Source organism: Natrix helvetica (assembly GCF_964273705.1).
Source record: "Natrix helvetica genome assembly, chromosome: 4".
NCBI classification, from domain to species: domain Eukaryota; kingdom Metazoa; phylum Chordata; class Lepidosauria; order Squamata; family Natricidae; genus Natrix; species Natrix helvetica.
The window spans coordinates 41,185,554-41,198,053 of NC_138550.1; the positions used below are offsets into that span (position 1 = coordinate 41,185,554).

General features: G+C 39.4%; 1 protein-coding gene and 1 long non-coding RNA gene across 2 annotated transcripts in view; one reads left to right on the forward strand and one right to left on the reverse strand.

Annotated features, from left to right (window-relative positions):
* Positions 1 to 6,264, reverse strand: part of LOC309391140 — a 50,368-nt gene extending 44,104 nt beyond the window's left edge. Inside the window, exon 1 of the long non-coding RNA XR_014175225.1 lies at positions 6,104 to 6,264. This is a non-coding gene — a long non-coding RNA (uncharacterized lncRNA). The remainder of the gene's footprint in view (positions 1 to 6,103) is intronic.
* A 2,854-nt stretch (positions 6,265 to 9,118) lies between these two features.
* IGSF3 (immunoglobulin superfamily member 3) overlaps positions 9,119 to 12,500 on the forward strand; it is a 118,582-nt gene continuing 115,200 nt past the window's right edge. The window contains exons 1-2 of the mRNA XM_081951257.1: positions 9,119 to 9,403; positions 10,105 to 10,863. Coding sequence (XP_081807383.1) covers positions 10,791 to 10,863 — 73 coding nt within the window. The 5' untranslated portion in view covers positions 9,119 to 9,403; positions 10,105 to 10,790. The remainder of the gene's footprint in view (positions 9,404 to 10,104; positions 10,864 to 12,500) is intronic.

Sequence of the window (12,500 nt, forward strand, 5' to 3'; positions counted from 1 at the left end):
GGACAAGAATCAATGGATAGAAACTAATCCAGGAGAGAAGCAACCTAGAACTAAGGAGAAATTTCCTGACAATTAGAACAATTAATGAGTGGAACTATTTGCCTCCAGAAGTTGTGGGTGATCCAACACTGGAAGTTTTTAAGAAGATGTTGGATAACCATTTGTCTGAAGTGTTTCCTGCCTAAGCAGGGGGTTGGACTAGAAGACCTCCAAGGTCCCTTCCAACTTTGTTGTTGTTATTTTGTTATATGCTGAAATAGATATCTACAGAGATTCTTAGTCATCCAGGTTATGGTTGTCCCAAAGGTGCTTTTTTTTTTCCAAAAGGCAACTGGAAGTTCTTGTTTTTAATGAAGATGTTTTGCTTCTCATCCAAGAAGCTTCTTCAGCTCTGACTGGATGGTGGGGAATGGAAGGATTTATATTCTTGCAGACAGCAGGTACATAAATCCTTCCATTCCCCACCATTCAGTCAGCTGAAGAAGCTTCTTGGATGAGAAGCAAAACATCTTCATTAAAAACAAGAACTTCCAGTTGCCTGTTGAAAAAAAAGCACCTTTGGGACATGTTACAAGAGTTTCTGATCCATCAGTGTACTGCAGGCATAAATAACACAGACGTGCTAAGTAATTATAAATGCTAACTTCCTACCATCACTTTGGTGGAATCATAGCACAATTCTAGGAAGTGGAGCATTTTAAAATGTGATTATTTACTGGACATTAAAAATAAAAACTTGGCAGAGGATGCTAAGGAATTAAAAGTACACATAGGAAAATCTGTTTACAAATATTAAATCACATCGATATGTAATGTTATAATTTATAGCTAAAAATAGAACCAGAATATTTCATATTCACATTACATACATACATAGTTCTGTGAAAATAAATTAACCGCTTACAAGCTTTTCTAAAATTTGATCTACGATATCTTGTCACTGAATGTTATCAGAACAGCAAATAAAGTCTTGTGGATATATACATAGAGTCAGAGTGAACAAATAATACCAAAATGTGGTCTTGGTATGAAATTATGGAACACAGTGTTTGATTTCTGCAGATACAATGACACCCACAGAGCCCCCAAATTTTTACTCTTCATTCATCTGTCTGTAGAACATTTCTCCAGAAGTCTGGAGATAATCCAGATGCATTTTGGGAAACTTGAACATCTACGTCCTTAGTGAGCAATGGTTTCTCTATTTTCTACTGTAAAACCTATTTCCATCCAGTGATGATGTAGTCATGATTAGTGACTTTAACTAGTGAATGAAAAACATACGGATACTTAAATGCTGTTCTGGGATTTTTTTTATGACTTCCTGGACAATTTATGCTGTACTCTTTAATTGAATTTAATAGTAATGGCACTCTTAGAATAATTAGTATTATCCCAGATCATATCCATTTCTAGATTATATCTTTGTGGATTAGTGAAGTCCAAGAGCTTTTGAAATAGTTTGGTGACTTTAATAGAGATCTTCAAAATTTTATTTTGGGCATGAATAGTGAATATGCAAGCTCTTATTCACTGACAAACCTGTCACGCACAGTTCACAAAGCAAATATGCCGCTTTGTGAACTGTGCGTGACAGGTTTGTCAGTGAATAAGAGCTTGCATATTCACTATTCATGCCCAAAATAAAATTTTGAAGATCTCTATTAAAGTCACCAAACTATTTCAAAAGCACTTGGACTTCACTAATCCACAAAGATATAATCTAGAAATGGATATGATCTGGGATAATACTAATTATTCTAAGAGTGCCATTACTATTAAATTCAATTAAAGAGTACAGCATAAATTGTCCAGGAAGTCATAAAAAAAATCCCAGAACAGCATTTAAGTATCTGTATGTTTTTCATTCACTAGTTAAAGTCAGTAATCATGATTACATCATCACTGGATGGAAATAGGTTTTACAGTAGAAAATAGAGAAACCATTGCTCACTAAGGACGTAGATGTTCAAGTTTCCCAAAATGCATCTGGATTATCTCCAGACTTCTGGAGAAATGTTCTACAGACAGATGAATGAAGAGTAAAAATTTGGGGGCTCTGTGGGTGTCATTGTATCTGCAGAAATCAAACACTGTGTTCCATAATTTCATACCAACTGTCAAGCATAAAGGTGTAATGTTATGCTTGGGGATATTTTGCTGCCTTAGGAACAGGATAATTTTCCATTATAGGAAATAGAATGAATTCAGCTTTATATCTGAGACTTTTACAGGTTAACTCAGTTTAAATGGATCAAGAAAAGATTAACTAAAAATCAGTGGTCAGTTTCCATTTTTTTAGCCACTGGTTCACTCGTGCGCTGCTTCTGTGCATACGCAGAAGCGTCCGGGTGTGTGGGCAGAGCCTCCCACTCCGCCACTACTGGTTCGCCTGATCCAGGCCGAACCTTGAGCAACCCACCTCTGCTAAAAATACAAATGAGCTCAAAAATAGGAATTCTAGAAGTATCTTTTAATATAAATTCTTTGATAATATGAGATTAATTTAAAATGACGACTACCAATATAATAGCAATTGTATTAGACAACTGTAAAGAACAAACTCCTTCATTAAGAATGTTAAAAAAAATGTTTCCAGTGTATGTTACAAGTCTTGTCAATCAAAAGATTTTTAATAGCAGAAAAGCAGTTAAAGGCAAATTCCAAAAGAGTTTAAGAGGTGAGGCTTGGCAGAATTTTATGTCTGCATTGGTTACATTGCGGCTTAATGGAAATCTGTCAACTTTCATCCAATTTCTGCAATTTACATATAGGAACAGTTGTCTGGAGTACAAATAGGGGTTCTCACAATCTTTCCTTTATCTGGGAAGATTTAAGATGGCCAGAAACTACCTCCTGATTGCTGTTCTCACCGCAATATTGTCTCCACTCTTTTGGAGATGCCTAAATCACCATGAAACATTACCAGAAGATAAAAAATTATTGAAAGTTCAGTAAATATTTTTTTAAAATTGGTAATAATAGGAAAAGAATAGCAACAGTATTTAGACTTACATACTGCTCCATAGTGCTTTACAGCATTCTCTGAGCAGCTTACAGTGTCAGCATGTTATCCTTAGAAATCTGGATGCCCATTTAACCGACCTCAGAAGAATGGAAGGCTGAGTCAAGATCGAACGCCTGACTGTGATCAGAGTTAGCCTGTAATATTGCATTCTAACCACTGTGCCACCATGGAATGGGCAATTAAGTTATTTTTACATGTAATTAGGGCTGGGCAATCTTTGAAAACATTTTAGAGTAACTACTATGAATTCAGATAGTACCTCTGCATTACTAATTAAAGCAGCTGCATTCATGCTTCCACATAAGCCTGAAGAGATATGCTGTTTCTTTAAGGAACTGAATTTTAAAAAGCCTGATTTAATTTAAATTTTAAAGAGCTCCGATACACTTTTTCCAAAATTTTAAGCATGAACAGTTATAGTTATTGCTAAGATAGGGAGAGATTGATCCAAAGAAAGATCACACAGGTGCCTTTATCAGCCTTCAGCATGCTATAGCAGTGTTGGCAAACCTTTTTGGCACTGAATGTCGACAAGTCTTCTGGTTTCTGGCGTGCATGCGCACATTAAGAACAGCTGGTTCGTGTGCATACATACGCCAGAAACCATAAGAGCAGCCGCTTGGTGCGCATGATGCAGCGGGAAGATGATCTTTCGCTTTCCGGAGCGTGCATTCGTACAGGCTATCTGGCCTTCCGGTTTCTGGCACGCAAGCATGCGCAAAAACCAGCTGGCCTCTGCACATACACATGCCGGGAACCCAAAGATCATATTCCCGGCACATGCATAACACTGGGCGGCTTCCCTTATGGTTTCCAGTGCTCCAACACACATGAAGACCAGCTGGCTGGCACGCCAGAACCCGGAACAGACAATGGCTCACGTGCCCAGAGAGTTGGCTGTGTGTGCCATTTCCAGCACACATGCCATAAGTTTGCTATCACAGTGCTATAGTATTAAAGTATAATTTAATTAAAATGGATTAATATTATAATGTTATAAAGTCATTCCATGGTTTTAATATATTATATTGTTAGTATGAAATATAATATTGTCAAAGAAGATTAAGAGTGAGAATGCCGAGGACATCTTCAGTAGCATTAAGCAGCATTTACTAATTATCTGCTTCTTTCAAAACTTCTATATTTATTTCTATGGTTACTCTGCTAAAAATATCAAATGTTCATTTAAATAGTATAGGAACATGCTATAAAAGATATATAACATTCACACAAGATTCTTTTTTGGGGGGTTATGCATAAAAATATGTTTCTAATTTTCACTAGGCTCTGCAACCAATCATGTATCCTTGCTTTGAATTTTCACATTTCTCCCAAACACTACATGTAGTTTAATTCTTCTTAGGAACAATTACACATTGCATGTGTAAATATGTGAGAACAACTCAATAAGATATTTACTAACTGAAGCTGCATTATCTTTTTGTTTAAGCCCAATGCATGTAGAAAAATCCAGCTCCCAAGCTACCTCTCCTCCTGTGAGGATTCAAAGACTGCTCAAATAAGCGTTGAAAACTTTGAGGATGAGGAAAAAACTGGAGAAGGGAAATTGTAAATTGGATCGAGTTTAGTGTACTCTTTTTCTAGTTTCCATCATTTTGTAAGTAATGTGCCTATTTATGGGTGCAATCTCATACACATTTAGGGACGATATGTAGGATGATGGCATGGATAAAAGTATGTAGCATGGGCTACCTATGCTAATTGAGTACATCTGTGTGAGCCTATCTACAGATATGGTAACTTGAATGGGGAGTCTTATCGGTAATGTCCCGTCTCTAGGATAAATTCATTGTTAAATTAAGAGAACTGATCCGCGTGCTGACATTTATTTTTTGAGCTTTTAATTGATATTTTATTTTTTTATGTTATTTTAATATGTCGATTATTTATTTATTATTAAATTTATATGTTGCCTATCTTTGAGGAAACTGAGCAATTTACATTTTGAAACTCAAATTGGTGTAGTGCAGGGGTGTCCAAACTTGGGAACTTTAAGACTTGTGGACTTCAACTCCCAGAATTCCCCAGCCAGCATGGCTGGCTGGGGAATTCTGGGAGTTGAAGTCCACAAGTCTTAAAGTTCCCAAGTTTGGACACCCCTGGTGTAGTGGTTAAGGCATCAGCCTAGAGACCCTGAGTTCTAGTTCTCTTTCAGGCACAAAGCCAGTTGACTTTGGGCAACACATTCTCTCTCAGCCCTAGGGAAAAAAAAGAGCAAAAACCACTTACGAAATCTTATCAAGAAAACTGCAGGGACTTGCCCAGGTAGTTATGAAAAATCAAGGCTGGTTCAAAGCCACCAAAACAACAAGTGTTATTGTATTCCGCATTATGATAGCACTATCATTGATAGGCAATGATATAAATATTGAATAATAAAAGTAGTAAAAGCAATATGGATCTCAGTATAATACCCAATTCTTATTATGTTCACATACTTACATAAACAGACAAGCTAATTCCATAAATTACACTGAAATAAGAGCTTGTTCTTATAAGAGATATTGTTCTATGTACAATCCTTGTTTTATTGATTGCATGCAATATTCTAATTTTCTGAGATGGTGGATTTGGGGTTTTCATGAGCTGTACGCCATAATCATCACAATTATGACAAATCACGGCTTGAACTATCTTGCTTTGTATGTAATGAGTCTTATCTCATATATTAGTTTCACCTTTTAAGTTGCATTACTGAAATAAATGAACTTTTGCACGATATTCTAATTTTTTGAGGTTCACCTGTAAATAAGGATAAGAATGAACCAGTGAAGATTCTTGACAAATGGGTAGACATGTATATTTAATAAATAATTGATTAAAATGGGAACAGTAGAAAAACCAGTTTATCAAATTACTGTTAGGACTCAGGTAGTCAAGGCAAGGCAGGCCTCTAGAGAATTCTTTATTGCTCTCAATAAATGTTCCAGCAAATGGCCCTCCAATGACCAGCAAGACTCTACCTCAACACTACCCTGAGGGCAACCACCCTAAGTCTTCCAAACAACAGCTCCTATCGTGCAAATAAAGTCAACAGAGTGGGAACACACTCACAAGGCAAGGTCCAGGGTTCCAAGTCAGTATCAGTGTTCAGGGCAAAGACAAGGTACAATGCAAGAGACAGTTCCAAAGACAAAGCAAAGAGTAATCAAAGTTCACAAGACTTGGCAAAAGTCTAAGAGAAAAGTCAGAAGGCAGTCCTCATGGCTAGGCAAAGCAACAGGTGAATCCAAACAAACAATTGTTCCTAGTGAAGACTAACTCCCAATGGCTTTGCCTTAAGTCATTCCAATCCAGGTGTTGCTTGTGAGGAGGGGTGGGGGAGCATTCTCCTGAGTAGCCTTTCAGCCCTTCTCTGAGCTTTTCTATGTTCTGTCCTCTGTGCCTTTGCATGGCTGGAAGAGGCAGCTGTTATTCATTAGAGGAGATCTGCTGCTTATCAGCACCACTGCCTATCACCAGCTAATCCCCCTGTGTCTGTGATGGCAGGCAGTGCTCCGTCTGGTTGACCACCTTCTCCAATGTCTGAGGGGCTTGGGACAGCATCAGCATCAGCCCTTGGCCTCTTCAGATATGCCAAGGGAGATGTGCCATCCCTGTCAGATGGTCCCAGTTCCAACTCCTCCAAACCAGGCTCTGATGGGGCCATGATAATTACTTTCCAGAGTTCATTGTATAAGTCAGGTAGCAATGTTATCAAATGTTAGAAATAGAAACCCTTCCTGGTTGAAGCTTCCATCATTCTCTTAAAAATCTCTTACAACAAAAATATTCTTTAGATTTCTTCTTCTTTCCTATCCTAGTGTGAAATCAGTATCAATTCTTAAATAATAAATAGGAAGGGTGATAAATTTGGAATGCTGAATAAAATGCATTGCTAAAACACTTCATGACTACATGAGTATCTGATGCTTTTTGGATTGCTTTTTTCTTATTCAAAGGCAAATACATATTCCAGTATTTAACACAAACAGCTCTTCTGTTCTCAAAGCTCAGATAAACAACTACTCTCACTGAAAACAACTATTCTCCCACTCAAGAAATCTTGGATTTTGTTTTGGGAGACAGGGATTCACACTGCTGACAATCTGAACAGAAAAAACAGCACTAGCAGTTTCAAAACTATATTGATGTACTTATCTACATATTTTAAATTTGTGCTTATTAACTAAAGCACTGCTGGTTGGGTTTATGCTTCTTGCTAACCCATAAAGCAAAAGTGTACTATTTCTGGAGAAGGAATGTGTCAAGGATTGCATTCTAAACAATTGGTCTAGGGCAGCGATAGCTAACCTTTTTGTCCTCGCGTGCCGAAAGCATGCGCGTCCGTGCCCACACCCATAATGCAATGTGTGTGTGACACCCCCACGTATGCGTGTGACACCCTCCTGGTGGCCCATTTTGGGCCTAGCAGGCCTCCCTAAAGCCTCCTGCGACCAAAAACAGGATGCGGGGGGAGGAACACTGGCCCTTGCCTGGACCACCCTCTGCCCATGCGCACGAATCTCCCACATACGCGGCAGAGATCTGAAAATCAGTTGGCTGGCAGAAGGCATGGTAGAGCTGAACGGGTCGACGGCTTGTGTGCCTACAGAGGCCTTCGCCTGCCACTTGTGCCATAGGTTCACCATCATGGGTGTAGAGAAAGTGAGATGAGAATGAACAAAAAATAAAGTTTAATTTACTTAAACAGAATACAATACAATTTAGATTGTTCCATTTGTATGTATTTAAAAAAAACTTTTTATCACATTAAAAAGTAGTTTGGCAACAAAATTTGGGCTGATTGGCAGGCTCTACCAAAGTTTTGGTTGAGTGGGGGCTTCATTACTAAGTGAGAACCAAACAAAACATATTATGAGTTAGCACAATATGTAAATCCAACCCATAAATGAGGGCATTGAAGTTCACTGTTAATTTCCCTTTCATGTCATCTGTTTCAACTTGTCTTTTGTAAGCTGAATCATGAAGTTTGGAAATGGATGAGTAATGGTGGGTGCAGACTGCTTCTTAGAAATATTGAGAAAATCCCAATTTTGTGCATTTCTACACAGCCCAACCCTTCAAGAGCATTTAGTCAGCTTATAAGTAAGCAAAGGTCAGAAGGAAGAAAAAGAGCAGTGCCAAATTGTTAAATCAAAGTAAGATATGCTTTATTTGCATTATGGAGGAATGATTTTCTTCTCTCCTCCCCCCAATCTACAGTCTCTCCTACAGCATTAGACTACAATGACTCAAAATATATTTGTAAAGAAAATTTGCAAGATCAGCTTAACGGATTAAAGCACGACATTGTCTATTCATTAATGACACCAGGAATCGCCTATTTTCACTTCCTTGTAAATTGCCTTGCAAGCAGAAAGAGAAGGAAGCTTCTGCCGTTTTCCGGGTCCTGCTGTAACATGTTTATATACCATCACTTTTGCAGCATGCAACAACGCATTCAAAATATACGGTATTGCTCTTAAAGCATAGAGAGAGAAAAAAAATACTCGTCAATGTTATCCATATCTTTCTTCTTTAAAGTATGTAAAATTACATGCTTTGGGTTTTCCATGTTGGATAGATCTTCTGCAAACTTTTGTGTATTATGGTTTTAATCTTCAAGCAACCTAGAGTGAAGCAGCTGATTGGGATTGCTCCAAAATCACAGTTGAATTAATTATAGGCATTTTGTTTGCTCTTAGACGCATGGAAACATTTGTTCTGATCGCTGTTTGCTCTCTAAACTTGTGGCATTATAAACGCCGTCAGCTTTCAAGCGCCTCCCTTCGATGAATTCCCGACTGAGTAACGATTAATAAGTAACCAATAGCCCAATGCTAGGCTGACCTAACTGTGTAGACACGCAACAAGGCCAGCTTTTGCAGGATCGCAACGATTAACGAACGATTCAAAGGGAACACACACCATGCGTTTTTTCCTACAGCCCAGTTTTGACTTTCTTCGCTGCCTTTTGGAAAGAGGGCTGGGACTGAAAAATTAACCTGCTCCGGCTTGAACGGCATAGTCTTCAAACTTCTTTTAGCCTGTCCAAAAAAAAAGCCCCCCCTTCCCTCTCTTTCTTTTTTTTCCTCTTCCTTCCGTCTTTCTTTCTCAGGAGCGAAAGGCTTTCTCTCACTTTGCAGGAGGAGGTGAACGAGAAAGGTACAAAGAGAAACGGGAGGGAGAAACGGGAGGCGGACGCTGGGAAAAAGGGCAGGACAGGGAGGCACTGAAGAGGCGGAGCTTCCAAGCCGAGAGGAAACGCTCGGCACCCCTTGCAGCAGCTTTGAATAGAGAATGAAGCCCGAACGGAGACGCCGAGGAGAAGACGGTGGCAGCAGGCTGAGGGGAGGAACCCGGAGCGGACAGGTTAGTTTGAAGTAGCGCCAAGCGCGGGGCGAGGAGCAAAAAAAAAAAAAAAAAAAAAAAGCGGCACCGCTGCCGCCGCTGCCGAAGTCTTGGCTGCCGACGCGGGGCACGTGGAGTGGCCAAGCCGTGGGTAAGGGAGTAGCCGGAGAGAGTGAACAATCAGGTCTCGCTTCCTAAGTGCCGGAGCTTTAGCCCGGACGGTGCGTGTTCTTTGCCTTTGGTACGCGGTCTTCTGGATGCGCGGACCGTCGACTTCGCTCGCAATCTGCCGGACTCCAACCAGATGTAATCTCGGCAGTTGACTGCTTCTCGTTTTGCTCTTGTGGCATTTCGCGGCTGGTCCCAGGCTCCACCTCCGCCCCTGCTTTTGCCAATAATACGTTCTTGCAGAGGGCGCCCTGTTAAAACCCTTCTCTCCAGTTTGAGAAAATGGGAGGCGGCTCTCTTGAGTAAGAGGTTGAAACAATAGCGGGCTGGTCTTTCTTCGTTATGCTGATGCTCCTGGGGGGAGAGAGAGGGCGGGCCGTCCGTCGCTCTGATGAGCTCCATTTCTCCAATTCCGTCGACCGTCCCCTTCAAATTCTCTGCATCCGCGGCCCGTAGAGGGAAAATTCGGAGCAACAATTCAGTTTAATCTCTTCCTCTGCTGTATAAGTTTTCATGTCTCTCTCCCCCCTCCCCCCTCCCCCTTCCTTTCTTAGGAAGAAGCAAATATCAACTCTTGGCACCTGAGAAAGGAATCCAGGCTGAAGACCACCAGCAGCTGAAGTGGCATCTTTTGGTTGCTTGTTTGCCCCTGAACAGTGAAGCCAGCATAGGGGGAAAACAATCTTTCAAGCTTTAATTACCAGACCTTAGTGTGCCTCCCCTGAAGGAAGATTGACAGACTCCAGTTCCTATATGCAATGATCGATCCTTTGGGGACTTTCAAAAATGTCAAAAGAACTTGCTTAATCGTCTAGATTTTATCATGCACCACCAAACACCTGTTTTCTGAGTCTGAGAGGTTATTCTGTCTTGTAAGATGGAATAGACGAACCGATTTTGGGCACCCTTCTTGTTTCCAGGAGGACAGATCAAGGAAAGGAGGTGCGTGCCAAAGGTGCTGCAGAGGGAAAAATAAAAAGTAGGAGCTGCAAAGCGTAATGTGTCAGGATTTAGAAGAAAGGCAAAGGAATCTTTTCGGAACAAAGATTTAGCCTCCGAAGACAGTTCTACATCTTCTACTGAGCCTGGACTTCACCGATTCCACCCCCACCCTCCCTTTTCAGTCCTTTTTCCTGTCTTTCCACTATATCAGAATATTTGTCTTTGGAGATATAAACCAGTTGGTATTTTTGACAGCGGAAGATAAAAGAATAAGGAAGTCTGCAAGTGGAAAACAGTGATGCCTTTTTATCTTCTCTTTACTACGAAGATGAGGTACCTTCTGCTGGAGCTGACATCTCTCATGCTTCTGGGTAAGAAACAGCTTATCTCTTGTCAAAAATCTGGCAGGTTTTAACTCATCATTTCCTTTTTTTTCCCCAGCTGTGTTTTCTTATATGATTGAACAGTTCTATTATTGGGGTGAGGCTGGAATCGGAGGAAGAGAAGGAACTTATTTAACACAGTGGATTTAATGAGATTATAGCTAATACAATGTTCTGTAACTCTTTCTGAGCAAGCATATGAAGTTTGGTGAGGTTATTGAAAGCAGTGTCTTGGCCTTTTCTGTTGTGCCTCAAACAGATTTCTGTCTGGCTTTTGAATCTTGAGGGTTTGATATCAGGATCAGCTGTGAATTCAGCTAGTAGGGCATTTAGGAGGTAAGAAGTACCACCTGGTATTTGAAAACAAGTATAGAAACAGTAAAGGAACACAAGATTTGAGAATGTGGAAGCTAGATTTTTTTTTTTGCTCATGCTAATGTGGCTTATCACTCTATTTATTGCAATAAGTATCTTTGCAATATACTAAAACCCAATATTATCTATGACATAAAGACCACTGGACAAGATGCTATATACATGAAATGTACAATAAAATGTATGTTATGATATATGTATTTAATTAAAGTGCTAAAAATCTCATCAAAGGAAAGTTCTGCTAATTTCCGTAGTGTTTACTTCCAAGTAAAAGTGTGTAGCATTGTAGCCTTTGTTTCTAAAGAAAAAATAACAAGCTATGCTTTACTTTTTGCAAAAAGGTAGAGATCTGGCTAAATTAAAACCAGGAGAATGTTAACTGAATACTCAGTACGGCAGTCTCTGCCTGCCATCAAGTGATTTGTAGCTGGCATGTGTTTTAAACATCTGCATATAGATCTTAAAAATGGACAAAGTGAAAATGTAGTTCTATTAAGTATCAGAATTTTTATGGCTAAGAGATAGACTTGTCCTTGTATTTACTTCATGGAGGCTGTATATAAGTTGGGGGCGGGGGAAACACATTCAGATTTCCAAAGTTCATATACATAGTTTGCCAATTAGATGCATATGGTCTGTTGAGTAAAATTGGATGTAGAAAAATTACAGTAATAAAGTTTGATTCTGATTCTGGATATAGCAGATAATAAAGTCCCACCAAAACAAAGCAGTGAAAAATGTCTTCTGAATAAATGTAATAACTACTCTGCAGTTGGTGAACTTGTTTTAAGAAACTGTTTATCAGTAGTGATTTTTTTCTAAACTGTTCACATCCCAATTTATTACCTAGTTGTACATGGTTGGAAAAAGTGACTACAAATAACTGTAGATACAAATTATGACACATGCACAGTAACATCACAATGCAAATCCTACCCTCGTAGACATGACTGGCTGACAGGGTTTGCATCATGATGTTGCAATGTACCTCTCATCATACATCCCTCCTTGTCTACTACTATAGATACTGGTGTGGGCTGGTAAACTTGTAGGAATATGTCTGTTGAGACTGTCAAATCATCTGGGTCATGGTTGTCCCAAAGTCACTTTTTCAAAAGGCAACTGGACTTTCTTAGTTTTTCCCCTTGAAAATGTTTTGCTTCTCATTCAAGAAGCCTATTAAGTTCAGACTGAATGGTAGGGAATGGAAGGTTTTAAATTTTGTGGAAATAATTGCATTATTATTGCCA